The sequence below is a fragment of the Pelodiscus sinensis genome, chromosome 14 (genome assembly GCF_049634645.1).
Source record: "Pelodiscus sinensis isolate JC-2024 chromosome 14, ASM4963464v1, whole genome shotgun sequence".
NCBI lineage: Eukaryota > Metazoa > Chordata > Testudines > Trionychidae > Pelodiscus > Pelodiscus sinensis.
In genome coordinates, this window is record NC_134724.1 from 33,487,728 (window position 1) to 33,514,237 (window position 26,510).

Genomic DNA, 26,510 nt, shown 5'->3' on the forward strand with positions numbered 1-26,510 from the left:
GTCACTACAGAAACCCAAGCCCTCAAAGCATCACACTCCAAGTAGCCTCAGCAACATCTAAATGGGAATTGAGTTGGGCCAGCTCGTTCTGGCAGCAGAGACAGCTGGGCAAAGGTTGAGGAAGAAAATGCAGCAGAAGCCCCAAACCTTCTCACCCCACCAATATCCATCATGATTGACTTCAAGACTGGCATCTTGTCTCGGAATTCTTAGCATCACCACATGCTGACCATGTTGCCAAAAAAGTGCCAGTCCAGAGGGCATTTGGCCATGTCCCTATGAATTCTACTGCAAAGAGACATCTAGAAAACTCCTGGGGCTAGGGACCTGCAATCTGAACTGTGCTGTCCTGAGCTAAGGCCCTTGGCTCCAGCCCCAAATGGGTTGCGAAGCTCAGATTTTAGCCCCAGCAAGTCTAAGCCAGCCTTGGCAACCCCATTAAAATGGGGTTGTGACCATTGTTGGGGTCCCAACCCACAGTGTGAGAATCACTGATCTAGAAGCAGCATTTTCAACACCTGAGTAGCAGGCAGTGAGCTGACTCACAGATCCAGGGTCCAATTCTTAGTTGCTCCACACATGGAACTCCCATTGATGACAATGGGAGCTCTACGCATGGAGCTGCAAAACCAAGACTTACAATAAATGATGCACCAGCAAAGTAGGTCGGACCCAGATCATGTGATGCCCTATTGCCACTAAAGCTCTAAGCGCCTCCTTTTTTTCTTATATTGGCTCCTCCTCTAAGGTGTGGGAGCTGGGATAAGCCACAGAAATATCAGCAGCTCATCTGAATGACCTAAATCCTGGTTTTTGGAAAACTAGGCCAAAAAAACAAAAAAAACCCACCAAGAGAGAGGGTTTTCTTGGCGATGAAAACAAAGGAACTAAGACTTAGGCCTTAACAGCTCCAAGCCTCTAAAGAGAGGGAGGGATAGGAATTGTCATGGGACATTGGGTTGATCGCATTGTAGTCAAAGGCAGGAATACACAGACCAGTATAGCATAGGGGTCACTGCACAAAGATCAAATCCAAACTGGCACATCCACACTTGCCAAACCCCACATGGGCAGACGTAATAACTGTGTCTGTTGTCCACAGCATATAGATTATTACAGCAGCCCTAAGAGCCCAGCAAATAGTGGGAACCATGACACAGGAGCAGCTCCACAAGAGACAGTGACAGGCTTACACACAAGGCACTAACACCTGATGAAGTGTATTAATCCTAATGTAGCCCTCATCAGTTCAGCTGAACTTTGCCATTCAGCGACTGTAATTATAATATTATAACACCACAATTATACTCTAATTATAAAGTGATTTATTGATCCATATGATTAAACCTCACCTTATAGGATTTTATACTCATTACATGTTCCAAAGAGTACAACTTCAGTGATACCACAGTGAAATGGATTAAACATGAAACTAAAGCAGTAATAAGTAATTCAGTCATACAGTTAAACCTTCCAGTCATATGAAACACTGGTAATTAGAGGTACCATAAAGTAATTACATTATAGTTGCAGTATAATTACAGCGTAACTACAGTAAATGTATTATAAAAGTCTAGTGATTAGTTCTGTAATTAATTCTTCCTCTTCTTGTGCACAAAAGGCTTTGGAAAACCTCGCTCCTCCCTAAGTTCTCTAAACAACTGCAGCTATATCTGGTCTGATTATAAGTCTAATACCATCCAGGTCGGGCCTGTGTCCTCCAAGCCTGCTATTAAACTAAGGCCACCTTCCAATAGACACTTCCGACACCTCTGCAGAACTAGCAAAATACCTTCCAATCCCTGCTTCCATGCTTTCCTGAAATTCAGAACTGCTTAGACCTAATTAGAATCACAGCAAGGAGAAAAGGAGCCACTATCATGCAGAATATTTGCTAAGTAAGTAATGGGGAAGTTCAAAACTGGATGGAACTGCTGAAATTGTATATTTCAATGAGTTTAGATATAATTCACAGCTTGTTCAGCACAGTCACAACAACTGCAGGGAACAGAATCTTAAAACTGGAATGGACCTTGAGAGTTCAAGTCTAGTCCCTTGCCCTCGTGGCAGGACCAAGCGCATCTGTATCATCCCTGATAGATGTCTATCCAACCTGCTCTTAAATATCTCCAGTGATGGAGATTCCACCACCTCCGTAGGCAATTTATTCCAGTGCCTCACTACCCTGAGAGTTAGGAAGTTTTTTCTAATGTCCAACCTAAACCTCCAATGCTATAAATTAAGCTCATTGCTTCTTGTCCTACCATAACTTAAGAATAATTTTTCTCCCTTCTTCTTGTAACACCACCCTTTTAGGTACTTGAAAGCTATGTTTCCTCTGAGACTTGTTTTTTCCACACTAAACAAACCCAATTCTTTTAGTCTTCCCTCATAGGTCATGTTTTCTAGACCTTTAATCATTTGTGTTGATCTTCTCTGGGTCTTCTCTGACAGACCGGTCAGTTTAACGTCTGTCCCAGGGAAGATAATGGAGCAGGTAATTAAGGAAATCATATGCAAACACTTGGAAGGTAATAAAGTGATAGGGAATAGCCAGCATGGGTTTGTGAAGAACAAGTCATGCCAAACTAATCTGATAGCTTTCTTTGATAAGATAACGAGCCTTGTGGATAAGGGAGAAGCGGTGGATGTCATATACCTAGACTTTAGTAAGGCATTTGATACGGTCTCGCATGATATTCTTATTGATAAACTAGGCAAATATAACTTAGATAGGGCCACGATAAGGTGGGTGCATAATTGGCTGGATAACCGTAGTCAGAGAGTTGTTGTTAACGGTTCTAAATCCTGCTGGAAAGGGATAACAAGTGGAGTTCCGCAAGGGTCTGTTTTGGGACCCGTACTGTTCAATATCTTCATCAATGATGTAGATATTGGGATAGAGAGTACGCTTATTAAGTTTGCAGATGATACCAAACTGGGTGGGGTTGCGACTTCTTTGGAGGATAGGGACATAATTCAAAATGACCTTAGCAAGTTAGAGAAATGGTCAGAGGTAAACAGGATGAGGTTTAATAAAGAGAAATGCAAAGTGCTCCACTTAGGAAGGAACAATCAGTTCCATACATACAAGATGGGAAGCGACTGTCTAGGAAGGAGCATGGCGGAAAGGAGCATGGCGGAAAGGGACTAGGGGTCATAGTGGACCACAAGTTGAATATGAGTCAACAGTGTGATGCTGTTGCAAAAAAAGCAAATATGATTCTAGGTTGTATCAACAGGTGTGTTGTAAGCAAAACTCGTGAAGTCATTCTGCCACTCTACTCTGCACTAGTTAGGCCTCAGCTGGAGTACTGTGTCCAGTTCTGGGCACCACATTTCAAGAAAGATGTGGAGAAATTGGAAAGGGTACAGAGAAGAGCGACAAGAATGATTAAAGGTTTAGAGAACATGACCTATGAAGCCAGGCTTCATGAACTGGGCTTGTTTAGTTTGGAAAAAAGAAGATTAAGGGGGGACATGATAGCGGTTTTCAAATATCTAAAAGGGTGTCACAAGGAGGAAGGTGAAAATTTGTTCCTCTTGGTTTCTGAGGACAGGACAAGGAGTAATGGGCTCAAAGTGCAGCAGGGGAGGTTTAGATTGGACATTAAGAAAAAATTCCTAACTGTCAGGGTGGTCAAATATTGGAATAAATTGCCAAGGGAGGTGGTGGAATCTCCCTCTCTGGAGATATTTAAGAACAGGTTAGATAGACATCTGTCAGGGATGGTGTAGACGGAGCTTGATCCTGCCTTGAGGGCGGGGGGCTAGACTCGATGACCTCTCGAGGTCCCTTCCAGTCCTATTATTCTATGATTCTCCATTTTTCCACCTCTTTCCTGAAATAGAAAGGGTTGTCTGTAGAACTGGGCTTGGAAAATGAAGGAGAAACTTGTGACAGCTCTTTTATGGCAGAGTTCCTGAAGTTCTTAACCCAATGGGCAAAGACCAGTGACAGAAGGATCTCAAAATATGGTCTAAAATTTAGATTGACATAACTACAGTGCTCAGGGGTGTGAAAAACTGACACCCTTGAGCACCATAATTAAGCTGGTTTAACCCTCAACATATAAGTGGTTAGACTGATCGAAGAGTTGACCCAGCTACCGCCACTTGAGGTTGTGGATTATCTTCATTGACAGAATAACCTTTCTGTTGCTGTAGGAACCATCTAAACCATGATGCCACAGCAGCACAGCTGTAACAGCTGCAGTGCAGACATGGACAAAAAGGACAAGTTTCAAAGCTTCAGAATGAGATAATTTCCTCCCCTCCCCCTTTCTAGACAACCACTGAACTCTCAGCATCACCCATTCCAGACAGGAGCCAGAAGAAGAGAGAGAGAAGGCAAAGAAGAAAGGACTAATGACCATCTTGAGTACAAACCCTTCTAGTTCTTCTCCTCCAGTCCTGCCTCCAGTCCAAACCACCCAATGACAGACAATCCCACTGGACATGTACGCACTCATGCAGGCCTATGACATTCTGGGTGGAGCCTGTCTCCGTTTAGAGCTGGAGGAACACTACGAACACTGATGGTGAGGACACTGAGGGGGAGCCCTGAAGTGAGGGGTGAAACTGGTTCCTACAGCCCTAGAAGTAAAGTCTCATGGGAGGTTCAAGCAGCATTGTGCCGATAGGTACAAGCTGTGGTGGGAGGGAGGGAGGGAGAGCAGAGCATGCTCCTAAGGGCCACTGGTCACATGGCTGGAACTCAGTGTATATCTGCCTTGATGATCAGAATGGCAGGAGAGTGGGGAATGGGACACTGCACGTATTTGGATCATTGGAGTTTCAGACACTCCTGCAATATCTGAAATGCCAATGATCCAAATATGTGCAGTGTCCCTGTAATTAACAGCCATTGTCCAGGGACTTGACCATACAGAGATTTGGATCTTACAGGAAGTATTATAATCCCATTCTTCAAGGAGTGGAGCATGAGGGGGCCCAATCACCCCCTTGAAGTCCAAGGATGTGTCATTCCAGCCCCCCATCTTTGTCCAGTTATTGATAGTGGTTTTGATGGGGGTCATCACTGTAGTTTCTGCTCTATGTGGACGTCAAAGCTGCAGGAGCAACAACTCTGAGCTCTCCAACAGGCTGGAAGGGGGGGGGGGGACAGGTTTAATCCTCACTGAAGGTGTGGAGGACATGTACAAACAGCTGTGGACATCCCAGTCTAAGGGTTGGTTTTGAGTGTGAAATAGAAAGAGTGAGAAAGGATGCAGCTGGTGATGGGGGAGTAAAATTGAGAGAAGAAGCCAATCTGCAGAGCTAGGGAGCTCCTGCATTTCATGCTGCTTCCTGACCCACCCCATCTTTAACTGTAATTCTGCTGTTCAAATGCAAGAGCTTCTCTCTTTGGCCAGGCTCTGGGCATATGAATGAATGCCAGAAGGTGAGAGTGACTACAGCACAGGGCCAGTGACTTCCTCTCAGCTCCATGCCCAACATGTCCCACAGAACTGAAATAGAAAGCCAGTTCCTTCTGGAAGGAAGGGGTTGTTACTTTTGAAGGATGTTTAGCTTTTATGGGGATACTGACACTAAGAACGCATAAGTGGCTGGGACCCCCCCCCAAAAAAGAATTAGGTCTTCATGATCCAACAAGCACCTACTGTGAAAGGAATCTGAGTGGTTTCTCTCACCCAACCCACGCAGAAATCCACCCCGCCCACGAGCAAGTTGCTTTCTCCAAAATAGCACACTCTGTTTGTTCTCTGAGCCCACAAGTTCCTGCATCCCGGACATGCTGTGGCCAACACTTTGGGCTCTAGAATATTTTTATTTCCCTGAGATGGAAAGGTGAAAAATCCGATCTGCAGGACAAATGTAAAAAGGCAACAAAGAAAAATTCCATGCAGGGGCAGCCAGGTTGGTCTCCTCTCGCCTCTTTTTCCAATTGGCATTAGAGCCTAGTCCCCCTGTCCATACATGGCAGAACCCAGTTACACCCTTAGGTTACTGACAGCCCCTGTCCCGAAAGGGCTGAATTCCCTGCAATCAGCTCTCCCTGCCCTGAGGCAGCGCTCTCGGGAACTGAGGGCCAAACCCCTCTAACATTAACCCTTTCTCTCCCTGAATACTACCAACACAAATCAGGCTTGAGGGATGGCTACTTTTCCTGCCATAAAACAATTCCAGACCCTTCCTCCAACACTGGCTCATCTTGAATTGAAGGGCAACTCTCCCCACATTAACCCTTTCCACCCTGCTGCCTTGATGGTCTTTTTGTTCCCCAATGGTCCTTCCCAGGTATTAAGCTCTGGGTGACTGAGGTCTATTCTGGACCAAAATTAACCATCCCAGACGCCGTTGCCCTAGGGTTGAGGAAGCTGTGACTGAAAGCTACTCTCATCTGGCATTAACTCTTCATACCTTAGATTGCAGTGCCTCTCTGACTGCAGGGTAATCTCCCTGATCGCCTCTGCTGATCCCTGGTTGGTAGCACTGTCCCAGTGACAGCCTACCTGGATGTGCAACCTATTCCAGGCCAGTTAATTCATCTGCTTAGCTGGACCAGGCAGGCTCCTCACATTACCATGCAGCCCAATGCCTCACCCACCCCCCTGCCCGCCACCAGTCAAGCGCCAGTTTATTAGCTGGGCTAGAACAAGAACAGCAGTTAGCAGCTGAACCCCAATGAGCATCCATTCGTCCGTCAGTCCGTCTATCCAGGTTTTTAAAGACTGCCCATCCCCCTGGTATTTGGGGACTGGCTCAGGGAGTTTGCAACAGTCTCCTTAGCCTGCTGGGTGCATTGCTGAAGGGGGGGTGGGAGAGCTGGGCACAACTAGTGCTATCCCCCTCCCCCTCCGTCCGGAGAGTGACAGTGGGGACAGGGGAAGGGAACAGTACCCAGGCAATGCAGGACAATGGAAACACAGGCGGGAGACCAGAGCAGGGAGGGAGAGGAAGGAAAAATGAGGGCAGAGCCAGCAGGAAAACCAGAGACTTCTGCAGCCAAGTACAAGGGCAGCAGCAGCTGGCAGGGTGCTGGGAATGCAAACCCCTCCTAGCCCCAGAAGCCAGCAGGCACATACAAAACCCGCACACATGCCCCCCCCAATGCACCCAACGCTCACCTTGCACCCCCCCAGCCCGCACCCTTCCTACCACAGACACAAACCTCACAGCCCTCCAGGGAAGGGGACTGGCGCTCACACCGCCCTGTGGGGACGCAACTGCCCAGCCAGCCCCTGTGCCCCCCACCCTGCACGTACCCACACTCGACACCCCCCCCACACACACACACACCGGCCCTCAATACAAAAGCAACACGCCCCGACCCAAAGCCCAGCACGGCGCCCCCCGACAGGCACAGCTCACCGCGGCCGGCCAGCCCCATCCCGCAGGCACAAACTTCCCAGCGGAGCCCAGCCTCGGAGCTCGCCTCTTCGCAGCCGGACACGACAGCCCCAGCCAGCCCCGGGGCAGCCGCAGCCCCCGCTCCTACCTGCATCTCATGCTCGCCGCTTGTCTCTCTCGGCGGGAAATGGCATCTCCCCCAGCCCCAAAGCCACCGGCGGCAGCCGCCCAGAGCCGAGTCCCCCTCCCGGGCCGAGGGCCGGGTCCAGGGCGCGGGCGCGGGCGTCCGGGCAGCCCGCGGGCTCTACGGGCGAGCTGCTGCCCGCCCCACCTGCGCGGCTGCCTGGCGGGAGGCAGGTGGGACCGGAGGCTGGCGGCTGGGGCGGGGAGCGGGCGGCATCTCCGCCCTCACTCCCAGACAAAGGGGCCGGGACGCGCCGCTCCTCCTCCAGCGGCCGCGGGGAGCCGGCGGCGGGACGGGCGCTGGGGCGCAGCGAGCCGGGGCCGCGAGGGGTGGGCCCCAGAGCGCTGGGCGTGGCCGGCGGCGAGCCCCGGCTCCCGGCAGGACTGGCTGAGCCCGGCCGCGCGCTCGCGATCGATAGCAGCCTCCCTCCCACTCCGCGGCGGCGGCGAGAGGCGGGCGCGGCCCGGCCCAGGCGGGTGGGGGGCGATGCTGCCGGGGCCACGCCCTGGCCTGGGGCTTTGCAGCCCACGTGCCCAGATCCGGCTGGGGCAGGGAGGCATCTGCCGCTTAGGGTAGCAGGGGGCCTGGCACGGGAAGGCAGCAGGGTTCATGGGGGGGGGGGGGGGGGTCCTTTGGGAGAGGGGCACTTCCTCGCCTGGGAAGGTGCCGGCTCTGGGATTCTTCCTCCTTCCGCTCCCCAGGAGGTGCCAGCGTTCCTTGGGCGCGCAGGCCGGCCACCATGCCCATGTTCCCTAGGGTTCGAGTCCCTGGATTCCAGCTCCGGCCAGCACTGGGCTGGTATGGCCACGCCGATCACAGAGCTGGGAGCTAAGACGTTTCATAGGCTCGCCGTCCTCCTGGACAGCTGATGGGCTCTGGCTTATTACAGCTTCACAAGTGATCAGCCTTGTCCCTGGTTTCCAACAGAGGGTGCCAGTGTGGTGTGCACAGCCCGGGGGCGGGGGGAGGGTCGGAAATCAGGGGAGAACAATCAGAGGAATGAAAATGTAGGAATCAACATCTTCCAAACACCCTGATAAGGGCACATGTACTAGAAACTGCCCGTCTGATCCCAGACTCTGACAAGTACCTCGGGACTAGAGAGGACTGTGCTGACATCAAGGGGCAGGGCTTTGCCCCTCTTAGAGCACCTTAATTCAACCTCTGTGCCTTGAGGAAGTGGGTTGTGCCCACGAAAGCTCATGATGCCATGGATATAATTTGGTTAGTCTGTAAGGCTGTGTCTACCGGTGGAACTATTTCAGGATACCTCTGGTCTCCTGAATAGCTAGTCTGTATTTTAGGAACAAGCCCATTATATTGAAATATAACAGGCTCACTATTCCAATGTCCCTGTAAAGCTCATCGCACGAGGGATAACGGATGTTTCAGAATAGCAATTTTTTTGGAAATTTGGTGCTCTGTAGACAGTGCCAAATTTCGAAATAAACTATTTACAGGTAAGAGTGCTGTGTAGACACACCCTAAGGTGCTACAGGACCACTGTAGTTTTTTACTTTTTTTATTCATAATGGAGGAATGGGTATAACAAAGGGTAGGAAAAGTAATACCTTACACAACCCTTAATAGCCATAGATCTTGAAATGCTTGAGAAAGGAGGTCAGGCTAGCATAGGTCCATATTACAGATAGAAAAAATGAGACACAAACTTGCTCAGGGTCAGCCAAACAGAGACTGAGCAAAGCTCAGAGTCCTAGAGCAAAGCTCTACCAGCTGACTGCAAAGGGGAGGAGTATCATTGCTGCTATTCTACAGGTGAGGAAACTGAGGCACAGAGAGGCTAAGTAACTGCTCCAAGGCCACACAATAAGTTCATGTCCAGAATCCACATCTCCTGGGCTCTGTTGGATCATGACATCTCCCAATACATGTAATGGAGAATGGACTGAAACCAGTACAACGCCTTCTGCGTACGATGGATGAGGGGTACAGAGAACACAGAATGCTAACTTTGTCATTGCTAGAAACAGGGCGACAGTTAGGACAAAGTAAGATCCAGGGTGGTCTTTGCTTTTGTACCAAGCCCAGCGCCCACTGATTGACTTTTTGTGCCAATCCCCCTTCAGTCGCCCAGCAGATTCAGACCAGTGTGAAGCTGTCTGAGGGAACCTCCTGCTGCTACCAAAGGAGAGCAGCCCACTGCAGACACATGAACAACTGGCCATGGGGAAGAGGAGTGGGCCTGTTAAGAGCAGAATCACGTCAGAGGTGGGGCTCTGGGCCTGTTGTGGGCTCCAAAGCTCCAGAGGTTCCAATAAGCGTCCAGCTTTTGACTTCTTGACTGGAACCAAGCATTGAAACTTTCTGAGATTTGCCCATTGCTGCATCTACAGCTAATGGGTTTCAGGGGACATAGTGAAGTCCTCTGCTTATATAGCAGATACAGTTCCTTCCGCTTATATTGTCTTCTTGTAATAGTCACGGATTTGCCTAATGATGTCTCTTCCATCCCAGGCAGTTTTCTCCAGCGATAATGGACACAAGCTTTGTTTCTAATGTGCATTTTCACTTCTTCTTTCCCTCCAGAAGGGCTCTGGGGGATCTATTCCATTCCACTCTCCCTCTGCCCAACAGCCCCTGGTCACAGCAACCTTTCTTCAGACAAAGAGGGGCAGAGACAGTTGCATTCAGAATCCATTAACCCTGCCCGATGCACTGGCCAACAAAGTTGCTTGCCAGTCTACCAACTCCCACTTGTGCCTCTCAGTGGGGCCCAGATGGCTATTTCTGCCTGCAGAAGTGTTTGATGTTGATGATCTGGCCTTCATCCACAAGCCATGTAAGTGAGCCACCGATGGATAGAGGACTGGACTAAGGTTCCCAGACAGTGAGTGGCTCCACACAGACAAATGCAAAATGACTGTTATGGGAACTCTGTGACATCGTGCAACAACTCGCTCTCTCACCTGCTGACCCAGACTCCTGTGGCACTGGGACCAGAGGGAAAATGAACCCGTGTCGGTCCCATCCCCAGTGTGACAGGAGGGGAGGCTGACAGCCCCTTCCAGCTGCAGGGTCAGAGGTCACCAGCTCCATCCTCCCTCTATGAGCTTAGGTCCCTGCAAATTGTAAGGCATTCCCTGACTCTGAGGTCTCTTCCAGCTCTATGGTTCTATGATTCTATGACACCCAGGCGCAGATTGACGCAGATTGTGATCCTCCCAAAGCATCCCTGAAAACTGAAATGAAAGGAACACAGGGAAGAAGACAAGACTTGCCAGACTAAGTTTGAATCACCTACAGTAACTGCTCAGAGCTCTGTGCCCTTACACATACACACCCCTCTCCGCCTCCGCATATGCTCCACCCTCTCTGGGTATCACAGATGATACATATACGAATACAGATCAAATGAAGCAAAGTCATGCTCATTTTACCCAAGACCATCATGGCAATGTATACAGCAGGGGTGGGAAATGTTTTTTGGGTCAGGGGCCATTGACCCACAGAAAAATCAGTTGGAGTTCACACACAAGTGAGAAGCAAAAACCAAACAATCGCCTCACTGATGTGGCCCAACTGAGAAGCAGAATGACGCTCCCCACATTCCCCTCCCACACCAGATCCGGAGGGGCTAATAGATTTTGTGAGCGCCATCCCTGCGAGGGGACAGCGGGAGGGCTGGACTGTCAGTGCAAACTCCCCAATGTGTGTGGGGAGACTCAGGGGCCAGATCCAGGCAAGCCAGAGTCGCATCCAGCCCCCAGGCCTGCGATTCCCCACCCATGATTACAGTATGTGCGCATACACCCTCACCTTCTCTTTTGGGGTCAAGGGAACTTCACAGCAGTCTTTTTCAGTGGGTCTCAGCTCTTTATACAAGATCAACATCTATTACTACTATTATTATCATGTATATTTAAACAGCACCACAAATGTAAATGACCCTTTACATAGACAAGACATGCTTCCAGTTCCAAAGAGCTGACAATCTGAATTATGCAAGCCAAGCACACCCAGAGCAAACAACAGGATTGTCATTTAGATTGCCAGCTTTTTGGGAACAGTCTGAAATCTGCATGTAAAACCCCATTGAAATGGATGGCACCATATACAGAGCAGAGTAAAACATAGGTAGGACTTCATTTTGATCCCCCCAACAGATGTAGTGTGTACACCTATATCTATTGCCATGATGATACTGTTGCTAGCAGGTGACTAAGGCAATACTGTATATATTACCACCATCATTTGCTCCTACGGTGCTTCTACGTTGGGGGTGGGGCTGCCTTGTCTCACAGAGCTCAAAACATGCTGTTGGCATCTAACACATCTTTAATAGTAATGACAACACTTCTGAGAGAGAAGGCCTGGGGCTTCATAATGAGAAGCAGGGTTTGGGGGTAAGGTGCTTTGGAGCATTAACAGCAAAAGCATATGTGTGTATTTGTAATTTAGAAATGTGTTTGAGAAGGAGAGATAACAAGAGAGCATGTGTGTGTGTGTGTGTGTGTGTGTGTGTGCATGCATGTGTGAGGGAAATGAGATCAATGGGGATACATGGAACATCCTGCATCAATGCACTTAACCTGCCAATCCTGAAACAAAATGCCCCTCTAAAGCCCCACAATATTAGCAAGGAAGCTGGAAATGATGTGGGATCAATTGCCTTTGCATAAATCACATTTTTCTACAACTTCAGCCTAACGATTTTCCTAATGACTCTGGTGTTGATAAAATAACACAGCAGGAAAGAGAAGGAAACATCAAGTGCATGAAGGATGGGGGTAAATCGAAATCTAAAAGCGACAGTTCTGTCCTGCTTTTGCTTAGACGAGTGGGGTTTTTACTATGACAGGTGTGGTGGCAGGATCAGGCCCCTCATAGGGGAGCAAGTTGCTGGGGCGAGCTGAGAGGGTGCTGTCTGCAATGCAAGATACAAACCAAGGCAGCCTCACACCATGCCTCAATACTGCCCACAAGGTGGCAGCATTAAAGAGTAGAATTAATCATTGTGGATGGAGGCTGAGAGGAGAGACTACCTTTGTCGTTAATCCATGATCAGCGGGGAGGGGTTGATGGAAGTACTGTTATTTAGCAGCTCCCCATTTTCAGGGAACACTCCAGATTCCCACCTAGGCAGGACCCGTAGGGAGCTACCTGGGAGAGCCTGTATTTATTGCAAAGGTCCACCGGGAAGTTCTCCAAACCCGCAATAGGTGCATTGTTGCTGGGAATCCCCTTGTTGTCTGTGTGCTGCCAAAATTGCAGCACCTCATTTCTCCATGGAGTTGGCACAGAGGTGCACATGGCATTCGTTCAGCTGAGGAAACACAAATCATCCACCCCCCAAGAATAACCTGGCTTTGCTGCTATTAGATTTATTCTGGAGCATAGAATCATAGGGTTGGAAAAGACTCCAGGAGGTCACCAAGTCCAACCCCCGGCTAAAATCAGGACTAATCCCGACGAAATCATCCCAGCCAGGAGTGTGTCAAGCATAGATTTAAAAACTTCTAGAGATGGCGATTCCATCATCTCCCTGGGTAACCCATTCCAGTGCTTCACCGCTCTCTCAACTGATGTGACCTTTAAGTTTCCACACATACATAGACAGTGTCCCATATCCTCCCCTCAAGAACCAACCCACTATTGATGGGTGAGGCAAAGCTCCAGAGCTTGGGAAACTGGAGTCAGCTCAGAGACGCAATGGTGAGTCCAGAATCCAGTTATCCAAACTATTTGAACCAACGGAGCTCTGCAGAGCTGGCCTAGGCATTTCTTCTGAGGCTCTCTGAATCATAGAATCCCAGGGCTGGAAAAGACTCAGGAGTCATCAAGTCCAACCCCCTGCCCAAAGCAGGACCAACCCAACTAAATCAACCCAGCAAGGGCTTTGTTAAGCCGGGACTTAAAAACCTGTAGGGATGGAGATTCCACCATCTCCCTAGGTAACCCATTCCAGTGCTTCATCAACCTCTTAGGGAAATAGTTTTCCCTAATATCCAACCTAGACCTCTCCCACTGCAACTTGAGACCATTGCTCCTCATTCTGTCATCTGTCACTACTGAGAACAGCCTCTCTCCATCCTCTTTGGAACCTCCCTTCAGGTGGTGGAAGGCTGCTATCAAATCCCCCCTCACTCGTCTGTAGACTAAACAAGTCCAAATCCCTCAGCCTCTCCTCATAAGTCATGTGCTCCAGCCCCCTAATAATTTTTGCTGCCCTCCACTGGACCCTCTCCAATGCGTCCACATCCTTTCTGTAATGGGGGGCCCAGAACTGGACATAATATTCCTGATGTGGCCTCACCATTGCTGAATAAAGGGGAACCTCTAGATCTGCAAGCAGTGCTCCCCCTAAGGCACCCTAATATGCCATTAGCCTTCTTGGCTACAAGGGTACATGGTTGACTCATATCCAGCTTCTCATCCACTAGAATCCCCAGGTCCTTTTCTGCCAAACTGCTGCTTAACCAGTCGGTCCCTAGCCTGTAACAATGCCTGGGATTCTACCATCCCATGTGCAGGATTCTGCACTTGTCCTTGTTGAACCTCATCAGATTTCTTTTGGTCCAATTCTCCAATTAGTCAATATCTTTCTGGACCCTATCCCTGCCCTCCAATGTATCTACCTCTCCCCCTAGCGTAGTGTCATCCACAAAAAGTTGCTGAGGGTGCAATCCATCCCCTTATCCAGGTCATTAATAAAAATTTTGAACCAAACGGACCCTGGAACCAACCCTTGAGGAATTCTGCTTGGTGCCGACCACCACCAGACATTGAGGCATTACCTTGAAATACCTTGAAAATAGTTTCTTTCTCACGGTATTTCAGCACTTCTGGTCCAGATCCAGAGCTGGTCATAGGATCCCATACTTTAAGGGCTGTGTTATCCCAGGCAGCCTCTGCCCTTTCACAACTTATGTGTTGTGAAAATCATTCCCTCCTTTAGCAGCAGGCTGTGTCATGGCCTGAGTCTCTTCTTGTGTGGCCTGGGCCTCTCATGTCACAGGTCCGTCCTTGCCCAGAACACGGCTAGAGAGAGCCGAGAGAAAAGGAGGCAATGAAAAGCAAAGCCATTTTGGGAACTCTTCTCCCAGGGGGTTAACGACAGCAAGGAAGGATGGGTTGAACATGTCCAAGGGTCTTCTTGATGAGCAACAAATCTTGCTCCAACCCTCACCCAGACTATCAGGAAAAATAAATAAATCCTCCTCCAATTTGCTCTTTGCAGGCAGAACACCCTCCCAGCTGCCCACCCGCATTCTTCTATACTCAAAACAAGGGGCTATTTATTAGGCAATCTGGGAACACTCAGCAACACTGTAACATGCAGATAAGGATGAAAGGAGTCCTCTGTAAATCTGCAGGAGCCCATTCTCCACCAGTCTCTGTCAATAGGCATTAGGCAGGAGTTCTCTGGCTATGCCCATCTGTCATTCAGGCGCTAAGGGCAGGGCTCTCTGAAGATCCAGCTCTAGCCCTGCTAAAGCTGCTTTCCTAGTCTGCCCCCGAGACAATACCCTGGGTACCCAGATTTGTAATCCAGCTCAATGTAAGTGCTGGATAGGGAGGGACCTCACTGAAACAGCCCCTTGGGTCTCTGCTGGGGAACCCTCCCTGTCCTGTCTCCTCTGAGAAGTCCTCCTGGTGTTGCAGGATCCCCAGGGCTACGTTTACACTGCAGGCTTTTTGCCCAAGAACTGTTTTACACAAGAGTTCTTGCAGAAAAAGTCTTGTGCAAGAGTGCGTCCACACTGCCATGTGCTTTTGGGCAAGGGATGTGCTTTTTCGCAAGCACATCCATGGCAGTGAGAATGCTCTCTTGCGCAAGAAAGCTCTGATGGCCATTATAACCATAGGGGTTTCTTGCACAAGAAAACCCTGTTGCCCGTCCACACTGCCTTCTTGTGGAAGAGCTCCTTCACAAGAGGCCTTATTCCTCGTGGGGAGAGGTATAAGTCTTGCACAAGAAGCCCTCTGTTCTGACGCCTTACTGTAAATTTACTTGCACAAGAACGCGCGTGCAGTTCTTGCACAAAAAGCCTGCAGTGTAGATGTAGCCCAGGAGGTGGTCACCAAGAGCACCTGGGATCTTTGCTACCTGCAGATGTCCTTCCTACCAGAAGGAGAGAAGCCCCTGCTCCCCTCTGCCAATGAGTTCACACTTCACCTCCCTGTCTGGCTACGTCTACACTGGTGGGTTCTTGCGCAAGAACAGCTGTTCTTGTGCAAGAATCCGTAGAGCGTCCACACAGCCCGCCTGCTCTTGCGCAAGAAGATTTACAGTACGGCGTGGTAAGAGGGCTCCTTGTGCAAGAGTTACATTCTTTTTTAACAGGTGTAAGCCCTCTTGCACAGGATGCTGGGCAGGGGTTTCTTGTGCAAGAAAGCCCTATGGCTAATATGGCCATCAGAGCTGTCTTGTGCAAGAGAGCATCCACACTGCCATGGGCGCTCTTGCACAAAAGCACATCTCGCACATGGCAGTGTGGACATTTTCTTGCACGAGAAGCCACCAGTGTAGACACAGCCTCTGTGTGCAAGGCCACAGCAATACCAGTGAGCTTATAGCAGCACAGTTTTACCGATGCAGCTGTAAGATCATTCCATGGAGCCACTTGATGCTCACAGGAGAGCGCTCTGTCACCTGTATCATAAACCACCCCCATAAGCCGTGGTACCCATGTCATCCGGAGACACTCTCCCACCAACATAGCCCTGTGCACACAGTGGTAGCATAGACATGGCCCTCGTCTAACTCAGTTAGGGTGATTTTCAAGTGTGCCAGGTGGCATTGTGGGTATGTAACATATGTAAATGAGGCACTCTATAGACATTCTTTTTCCTTTCCAACAACAAAGGGTGCAGAGAGTTTCTTTCATTATGAAACTTTTGACTACAGGCTTGTAGTTTAGCAAGACAGTTACCCCCATTTTTCCAGCTCTCTGAGTCAGGTCTGGTTGGCGCTATTCATGATAGGGGTCAACTGATTTGCTCGCCTCCATCTGTGCTGAGGCACAAAGTTCAGACCCACATCCCTAACACCAGGGCTACGTCTACACTGGCATGATTTTCCGAAAATGCTTTTAACGGAAAAGTTTTCCATTAAAAGCATTTTCGGAAAAGCGCGTCTAGATTGGCAGGATGCTTTTCCGCAAAAGCACTTTTTGCGGAAAAGCGTCCGTGGCCAATCTAGACGTGGTTTTCCGCAAAAAAGCCCCGATCGCAATTTTCGTGATCGGGGCTTTTTTGTGGAAAACACTACTGTGCTGTCTACACTGGCCCTTTTGCGCAAAAGTCTTTCGGAAAAAGACTTTTGCCCGAATGAGAGCAGCATAGTATTTCCGGAAAAGCACTGACGATCTTACATGAGATCGTCAGTGCTTTTGCGGAAATTCAAGCGGCTAGTATAGACAGCTGGCAAGTTTTTCCGCAAAATCATCGCCAGTCTAGACACAGCCCAGGGGTGATGTTCAGCCCTAGGTTTGGTTCATTGTGTTGAATCCTATGTTCCAGGGCCAGCCCTGAAGTTCAATCCCTCTTCCCCCCACATACTAGTGTCATTTGGCTGCAAAGTTCTGGTTTGGGCCCATCTCGGGACACTAATCCTGGCACTGTCTGTCCCCAGAGGTCCTGGCAGGAGCCAACCCTCTCCAGCAAGGAGGAGCAGGAAGTGTGGGTGCTGGGGAAGGGAGGTGAATACTGTCTCTCAGCAGCTTTTCATTAGCATCACCTCCAGCCAGGCTTCCTCTTTTAGATTATGCTGATATGGTGGGTATGGTGTGTTGATTACCAAGCTGTCAGAGTGAGCCGTGGGGGAGAGATGGGGGGTCTGACTGGAGAGAGCTGGAGGGGGCTGAGCTGCAGAGTGAACCAGGGCCAGCCCGCATCCTGGAGCAGGGGCGCTTGGAGTGCTTCTCACCTGCTTTTGCCATGCTGGGATGGGCAGATGGGCTGCTGCCATGATGGATGGCAGAGAAATCAGAGAAGCAGAGCAGGGAGTAGCTTGGGAGGGGAACACCCTAGGGAAAGGTCAGGCCCTCCGCTCTCATGCCAGCTAGTGACAAGAATACAGTGACCTAGCACCCCAGGTGAGTGTGTCTCCTGACAGCCCCCGAGGGGATATGGAGCACAACCAGCCCAGCCCCGAACATGCTGCAAGGCCAGCAATACAGTGCGTCCCTCTCATAACCTGCTGCAATGTCCAGAACTCAGGTTCCCCCCAGCCTTGCTGGCACTGCTTGCAATCCAAAGCAGCACCTAAGCTGGCCAACGTTCCTGACTAGACGGATCAGTCCATCCAGTCAGGAGAGCTGGCAATCCTCACCACACTGGCCGTACCACAGAGCCCAAGCTTTGTGACATGCCTCCCCTCTAAACCACAGGAACTCCAGACACCCGTGACATGCCACGGCTAAAGCCATGGCAATGCCCAACAGACACAGCAAGCTTTAGCTCTCGCCCGTATGCTGGCCAAACACCAGGAAATAAGAAAAAGACATAAGGGCTAGAGTCATAGACTCATAGACTTTAAGGTCAGAAGGGACCATTATGATCATCTAGTCTGACCCCTGCACAGTGCAGGCCACAGAATCTCACCCACCCACTTCTGGAATAATCCTCTCACCTATATCTCAGATATTGAAGTCCTCAAATGATGGTTTGAAGACCCCAAGATGCAGATAATCCTCCAGTAAGTGATCCGTGCCCCATGCTACAGAGGAAGGCGAAAATGGGCTCTATCCAAGCCCTGATGAAAACCTACAGTAACCCTTGACAGCCCTGCCAGTAACCCCTGGTAATGCCTGACTCCTCCAACAAGCCCTGACGATAACCCGCAGTGGCGACCCATCAATACAGGCGACCTAGGTGGTCACCTAGGGCACCAAGATAAACTGCCATTGAGGGCTTTGGATGCAGAGGCACCAATCGCGTGCCGATTGCACGTTTTGCCTAGGGCACCAGTTTGACGACGCATCGGGGTTCCCCCGACTCCTGTACCCCCGTAGTGGCACGAACAGACTCCGCCAGCCAGTAGGATTGAGGGTGTTTATTGCTTCTCCAAGGATGCATCACAACACAGATGTAATTTAGTTACAGGGCCAGGCCTGGGATGCCTCAGCCCCCTTGAGGTGGGGGAGACTGGGCCCCTAAATCCGGGCCCTCTTGCTTAGGCTGCTTCCTCCATGATTCCAGACAGGAAACTTCCCAACTTCCAGCCCTGCCCCCCAGCTAAGGCTGCACTCCGCCTTCCTCCCTTTGTTCCTCTCCCTGGGAGGCGACTGGTTGGACAGGTTGGGAGACCCTTGCCTAGTGACTCATCCGCTATCCTGCTGGGCCGTGCTACAAACAGCCGCCAGTGGAGGTCATCCACAGCCCACTGCCCAAGCCCAGCAACCAGCAAGGGCCCACACTACACCACAGCCAGTTGCCGGCAGCTCATCTAGGGCCGCTTCTGATAACCCACAATAACCCCTGATGAGCCCTGCCAGTAACCCCTGGTAACACCTGACTCCTCCAGCAAGGCCTGACGATAACTCACGATAACCCGGGACGGAGCTTGCTGGTAACTCCTGATAACACCTGGCTCCAGCAAGTCCTGACGATAAACCACGGTAACCCCTGATGAGCCCTTCCAGTAATCTACGGTGACTCCCAACGAGCCATGTTGGTAACCCATGGTAACGAATGACTAGCCCTGAAGGTAACCCATGGTAACACTTGACTCCTACAACAAGCCCCACCAGTAACCCACGGTCACTGATGATGAGCCCTGCTGGTAACCCAGGATAACCCCCAACTCTTCCAAGAAGCCCTGCTGGTAATCACAGTAATCTCTGCTGGTATCCACTGTAACCCATCATGCCGCCAGGGGCGGATATAGGGCAAGGCGAACGGGGCGGCCGCCCCGGGCCCCGCGCTTCAGAAAGCACCGTGCATGCGCCGTGGCAAAGGGGGGCCCCGCGGTATTATGCTGCCCGGGGCCCCGCAAAACGGTCATCTGCCCCTGCATGCTGCTAACAACCCACAGTCACACAGGACATCCACAAGAAGCCTAACATGTATCCCAGGGAGTGCCCTGGGTCCCTGTCTGTAGCCCATGGCAGCACCAGGTCTCTTTGCGGAGCCCTGCACCATATCTAGGGCAGCAACTGTCATGAACAAGCCACCTGTAACCCATCCCCATGCTTGAAACAAGTCCCACGTAACCATGGCAGGACCCAATAAGCCCCGGCCCATTATCTTCCACAGTGCCTCCTCAGCCCTGCTTGTCCCCACAGCAGCACGTCTCGCCCAGCTTGCCACAGCAGGACGAGGGCTCGGCATAGCACTGCCCAGGGGAGGATGAGAACAGATCTCAGGCGGGAAGAAGTCGCCCTGTCAGTTCCAATGACTTGCTGGTGACTGTGCTGCTGCTCTTTGGAAGTGACTTCCAGGCAGGACTAGGGAACCCTCAGTGATCTCAGGCTGGGGCCTGGAGACTGACAACTATTGACATGCCCCAATCCATAGATGATGTAAAAGCAGGAAGTTAGGAAAGGATTAATTATTACAGGGACACATCCCAGTGTCCTGCTCATGATACCTGTAGCATCTGTCCTGGCATGCCGGGTGCCCAGGCCATGCTGACACACCAGGCAAGGCCCTGGAGGTCATAACTTAGTGCCACGGGGGGGCTGGCTCTAGTTCCCAGCAGGAGAGGAGGAGGAGGCTGTGCCAGAGCTCTCCAGAACAAGTGGGCTTTACGCGCCTGAGAAAGATATATATATAATAAGTAAAGGTCTGTGTTCGACTTAATGAGGAGCAATCTCGCACCTTCCCCACACACATCTGCCCATGCCACAAACCGCAGCCTAGTCTTTCAAGAACAGGGTTTTCTTTTTCCAAATGCAGCAGATTATGGAGAGGGCTGGTTGGAGAATTGGTGTGAGCCAGACTTATAGCCCATTCTTCATGCTGCTTAGGTTGCCTTTCTCCAGGAGCAGTCCCAGCAGAGTAAGGGTGTCAGAGCTGGGCACTCAGCAAATAAGCACGAGAGATGGGTGGATTCCCACTGGTGGGGCCAGACTGTCCATTCCTTGTGAGTGTGGCAGCGAAGGGTGGGAAGGTGCATGAATCCCAAAAGTTTCATGAGCTTTAGAATTTACCGCAGAGCGTCCAGACTACCGTGCTGTGCTGCCAAACAGCTGATCGGCACAGCGCGGCGGCCATTTTGATGTAAATGAAGCGTCGATTATTTAAATTGCTGCTTCATTTCCCTTTTTCGAGTACACTAATCTACATGGCTCTGTAGATGGAGCCATGTAGTTTAGATGTACCCTATGATTACGTCTGGCATGATTTTCCAGAAATGCTTTTAATGCAAAAGCACTTTTTGCGGAAAAGCGTCCGTGGCCAATCTAGACGCATTTTTCCACAAAAAAGCCCCGATCGCCATTTTCGCAATCGGGGCTTTTTTGCGGAAAACAAATCTCAGCTGTCTACACTGGCCCTTTTGCACAAAAGTTTTTCGGAAAAAGACTTTTGCCCGAATGGGAGCAGCATAGTATTTCCGCAAAAGCATTGACAATCTTACATGAGATTGTCAGTGCTTTTGCGGAAATTCAAGCGGCCAGTGTAGACAGCTGGAAAGTTTTTCCGGAAAAGCAGCTGCTTTTCCGGAAAAAGTGGCCAGTCTAGACACAGCCTATGAGTCTATGAGTGGTCTCCTCTCTCAAAATGTCTCAGCCATCCAATCTGGTAGCAGAAACAATACCATGCAATTCACCTGGCAAGCCGCACACCACCAAAGACAAACAGTGAATGAGCAAGTCAAATTATGTTGTGATTCCTCCAAGGATATACTTGAGGAGAACGGTGATCAAGCCAACTAAAAAGAGCTAGATTTGTAATGCTTGATGCTGGGAACAAACACTTCATTCAACTCTTCAGCTATGGCTCCAGAAACAGCATGAGCTGGGTAGACCCATTACAGCTTACCCAGGACATATCCAACTCCTCTACTGTGGTTGGCCAATAGTGGGTGTGCATTACTGGGAAGTGATACATTTTACATGAAGAAGACTAATCTGGGAGCACTCTCCCCTCCAAGGTAAGCCTAGATTCAGGTCTGGCCCAAAAGATGGCCCTAGAAGCCTGGGACAGGAGAGGCTGCACTGCTTTAGCTGAGACACTGAATGGAGGCCTGCATGTGCCTTATGTCACATGGCACTGTCCATGCAAAGAACTCCAAAGGGGCTTTCCAAGTCCTAGCTGACCCACAACACCCCGGCGGGGTAGGTATTAGTGTCTCCTCTGCACAGAATGGGTATTCACTCACCCTTGCCTTTTGACACACTGGCATTTGTTGGGGGAAAGAGGAACTAGCATCCACAGACCCTTACCTGTCTGCTGTGCATCTCCCCCAGGGTTATCAGATTCAAGGGCCATCACATGAGCAGGAGGACATGGAAAGTGCAGGTTCTGAGGCTGAAGGAGGGTAAAGAGGCTGGATCTGGCTTGTCCCCCTCACTGTGGCTAGAAATCACTGGAGTGACAGAGCTTGGCTGGCCATTACACTGTACTTCCAAGCTCCGGCATCCTGTCCCAGTTTTGGTCTAGCCCCATGGTGCAGATGAAGCCACAGAGCAGGTTTTAAGGTAGGAACCAGGGGCTCTACTCCTCTGTCCCTGTGGGTTACAGCTGTGCCAGGCAGTATCCTTGTGTGGTAGGAAGCTGGAGAAAGGAATTTCCTCACCCTGATGAAATCCAGGCTCTGAAAGAGGGCGGGAGGGGAGGAGATTCCCACATTCATGTGTCTTCCCCCTTTGAGCAGGGGCTGTCCTGGCCTGGGATGAACACATCTGGGAAATCCTCCTGGCTATTTCCCAAGAAGTCTCTCATGCACACATGCAGGAGGATCCCAGGGCCGATTTGGCAAGAGCTGGATGGATTTTAATTGCTCCCATTATTATTACAATCCCTTTTCTTTTCTATTTTCACACATCGCTCGCAACAAGCTGAGCTGAGAAAACAGCTACAAAGACCAGGCTGAGACAACGTGCACCTGTGCACCGTGCCTAGCAGCCAGGCCAGCCTCCACCCTCAGAGCCTGGGAATCGGCAGCTGGCCTCCTCCCCCACTTCTGCCTTCCTCACTGGGAAAGGGGGCCTGAAAGTCAGCTGTCCTGCCTGAGACTCAGCGTTGGTGGTGGTATTGCATTCCCTATGTGCTGAGCTTACATGGCTAAGCCAGCAGGCCACTGAGTCCTGACTCCTGCCAGGCATTAACTAGAGGAGCAAGCTATCCACCTCAGAGCGCTGTAACCTGCTCTGCCCTGAGCAGCAGGTAGGCTGTGGGTTGTGATCCTGGATACAGAGCTTGTGGGGACAGAAAAGGTTCCCTCGTGTACTTACTTGAATATCAATAGAGTCCAGACTACACTGAGCTGTTTCTCTGTGGACTATGAAAGGAAAGTGTTTCAGAATAAGGATTCCCTGTTTGTGTATTTTCTGGCCATGCCACATGACAAGTGATGACATAACCACCATGTGTTTGATTCCAAAAACACCCAACACTCTGCCAAGGTGCAGATTTTGTTGTGTCTAAAAGGTTCATCCTCTCTTTTGATCACATGGTTTCCTGCTCACTGGCATTCTTGAAGGAGGAGGCTGAGATGGTAGGAGAAAGAAAGGACACCCTAGGAATTTAGGGTTTTGTCTACACTGCACCGTGACTCGAAATAAGATGTGCAATTTTATCTATGCAAACTGCCTCTCTTATTTCAATGCTATTTCAAAATAACTTATTTCAGTATTTGGTGCTGTCTACACAGCGCCAAATTTTGAAGTAAAGCGCTATTCCGAAACGTCCCTTACTCCTCGTGGAATGAGGTTTACAGGGACATCGGAACAGCGAGCCCGAAACAACAGGCTTGCTTTTAAGACGCAGGATAGCTATTTTGGGATACTGTGGTATCCCGAAATAGCATGGCAGTGTAGACATAGCCCAGGTGTCCAGTATCACAGAGGAGAGAATCCAAAATTGGGGCAGGCACAGAACCAGATTGAGACCCACAATGAAAGTATTCACAACTCACACACTGAACAATACAGTGCAACCCTACCAGGCAGAGGCTGTACAGGAAGATATTTACTGGGTCCTTGACATGCCTGTCAGGGCACTGAAGATCCTTCTCATACTTTTGCCTGCTACCTTTTCAATCAGGAGCTGTTGGTGATGTGCTTTCCCCCATGCTCACAGACTCTAGTATGGCACTGTTTTCCATCCCTCCCAGTTCAGAAGCCTGTTTAGATGTGGCCACATCCACCCCTCACTTGATATTTTATTGCTCATGCCTCCTTCCATCATAGGCACCAGGTATTCTAGGGCTCATCACAGCTAGCTGGTCCAGAGACCATCTTATGGTGGCCCAGACAAAGACCAATGCTGTTGTAACTCAACCCTGGTTAAACCTTGCACACTAAAACTCACAACAGAGTCAATCACAAGTTTTCTCCTTCACTCCTGCCCAAAGCTGGTAGGCAGCAAAGAAATGCATTGTTAAACAGCTGTTGTTTTTCACTTTTGAGGCGGGGTGGCATCTCTGAGGCAGGCCGAGTGGGATGAAAATTGCAGTGCAAAATAATCTGATTATCACCACCTCCCCATGTCCATCTGGGCAAATATCAATGCTCCACAGGAGCCTAGTGAGTCAGTCCAATGGCTTCCCAGTGCCAACTGGAGTGAATCCAATATTGAATGGCTCCTCCTTTGGCTTATTCCAATCAAGGGTCATTAACTGATCCCTGCCCTGATGATCCGTTTAATAGGGAAGATCCTGGGATCTTCAGCTAACCACTATGGACTCTTGGATATCACTCCAGGAGGGATATTTGCTTTCATTTATCAGATAATTATATATTGTTACACCAGTGATGCTATGACTCGGAGAGGAAAGAAGAGAAGAGGTGAAAACAAAAGAGGAAAAGCTCTCTCTCATCCTTCCCTCTCATCTCCAATTTGATGTCAGGCTGTCAATCAGAGCCTCTTTAGGGATGTCTGTTAGGGGCTGGAGTGTGACCCAGACTCCGTGCATCCAGGTTACCTAACAGCTGGCCTGGATGCTCAATGTCTTGTGCACAAAATCTGACACACTTCAAAGGGGCATTCAACAGGTGACCAAGTGTCTGGGACAAGGCCTTGATTATGAAAGAATCTGCTGTGGAAGGAAACGGCATATGCTAATGCGAAGTACTCTTGGGTGCTCGATAGATCGACTGGTGCTTGTTCTAACTGGCCAACAACATACTGCATGAGAGTCTGGGGAGGGAAGCTCCATTAAATTCTTAAGCTCGCTGACACACATCCAGGAGGCATTAATAATGTCTCAGTAAGATCTCCGTGTCTGTGGTAGCCCACATGCAGCAGATGAAAGATAATTTCTGGTACATGGAAGTTCTGAGAGTGACAGCTTTTTAACTGCACAGCATAAGAACGGAACCGTGCAGTGGGACAAAGGGAGGAATGATTGAAGTGCTGAGCACAAGGAGAAGAGGGACGGGGATTAAAACAAATGTGCCGCTGAACACCAACATCAAATCAAATGCTAATGCCGAAATGAAAGGATCGTGCTGGACAGGGAGGGACTAAAAGCTGGTAAAGGAAAGGTCTCACTGGGCCAGCTAACAAGTGCCCACTGGCTGAGGGAAAGAGCAAGGAGTCAAGGGTGGCTGCAGAATTAATGCTGGGATTAAATACCTTCCACCCCGGTCTCTTTAAAAGAGGTGTGTATCCCATGTGTCACAGCTGGGCAAAGACGTGGGCACCACACCCAGGTGATGCAGCAAGAGCTGGCGCTGGGTGAGTGAGGCCTGAGGAGGTCTCAGAGGAGGACGGGTAGGAGCAAAGCAAGGCTGGGAGACTGAGAAGAGGCAGAAGTGAAACGGTGACCAGGACAAGGGGAGGCAAGCTACTGCGGCGGGTTTGATTTAGAAATTAGCTTTCTCTTCAGGGCCAGCATCGCCCCCACTGCCCCGCCACAACAGCTGAGTTGGTATGTGGGAATTCTCCCCCTTAGCTACTGGAGCTGCTTCACAACCGCTTTGCAAATAGCTACTGGCAGAAGTCACCGATAAGGCCATAGGGCAACCTGTTTGCAGTCTGGACAGCCTAGGATGGCTTAGCCTCAGCTCCACCTCTCTCCAGACAATCTGCCATAACAGAGGCAAGTCCCCTGCAGCGGGGCTCCCCGCAGAGATGGGGGCAAACCTTCTGAGGGGCCCCTCCCCCTGCTGCTGGGGGAGCTGTAGGCTTGTGCTGTAGGAGGCTGGATTTGCCCATGCCTGAAGAAGCCAGAGGAGTAGAGGCCCCCAGGCTGTATCTGACTTGGTACAGGCCACTCCCTGGACCCAAGATTGCGCCTGGCCACTCTCCCATCCTGCTTCCTGCCACAACCCACAAGCTTTGCTCGGGCAAAAGCTGTGGTCTGAACCGTCACGAACTCCCGCAGGGCATAGGATTTTGTTGTGCCCCAGGGCAGCCAGGAACTCCTGCGGAGCACACGGAGAGGCTGACCTGGAGCCCGTCTCGTGGAGAATGCTAGGAGCATTTGCTGGGAAGTTTCTATGGCTGCCATCTTGGGAGCAGAGCCAAGGAGAGGCTTTGTGCTGCCCAGAGTGCAGCTACGGGTGTTACAATCAGATCTTGCTCTGGGCAGGTGTGAACCTGTGAATCCAGCTAAGCAGCTGGCTCTCTTCCGGCTGGACTCATCAAAAGCACTGAAAAGACATGTGCGGGGGGTGGGGCGGGGGGGTGGAAGATCATTGTTATGGCTAAAAAGCAGGACTTGGCACTGGAAAATGTCAGGTCAGATCTGACTCTGATGCTGACTTGCTAAGTCAGGGCCCCGTTTCTATGTGGTGAATGGGCACATTCCCGCTTCTCTTCCTTCCAGGGAGTACTGGGTGCCACACTCATAAATAGTCGCGAGGCACTTTCAGATCCTGAGACTCTTAGTAATAACTGTAGTTACTGTTACTTCACACACACACATGCTCACTTAATA

The 26,510-nt window shown here is 50.2% G+C and overlaps 1 protein-coding gene across 3 annotated transcripts in view; it reads right to left on the bottom strand.

Moving 5' to 3' along the window:
• Window positions 1–26,510, bottom strand: part of LINGO1 (leucine rich repeat and Ig domain containing 1) — a 478,102-nt gene that overhangs the window by 48,433 nt on the left and 403,159 nt on the right. Inside the window, exon 1 of one of the 3 annotated variants that reach the window (XM_025186223.2) lies at window positions 8,154–8,356. The exons of 1 other annotated variant lie outside the window; for it this stretch is intronic. Coding sequence is in view for 1 of the 2 variants with exons in the window: in XM_075897385.1 (XP_075753500.1) it covers window positions 7,463–7,468 (6 nt within the window). In the remaining variant the exon portion in view is untranslated. Of the gene's footprint in view, window positions 1–7,462; window positions 7,975–8,153; window positions 8,357–26,510 lie in introns of those variants that run through there. One more of the 3 variants, XM_075897385.1, reaches the window with a different exon arrangement.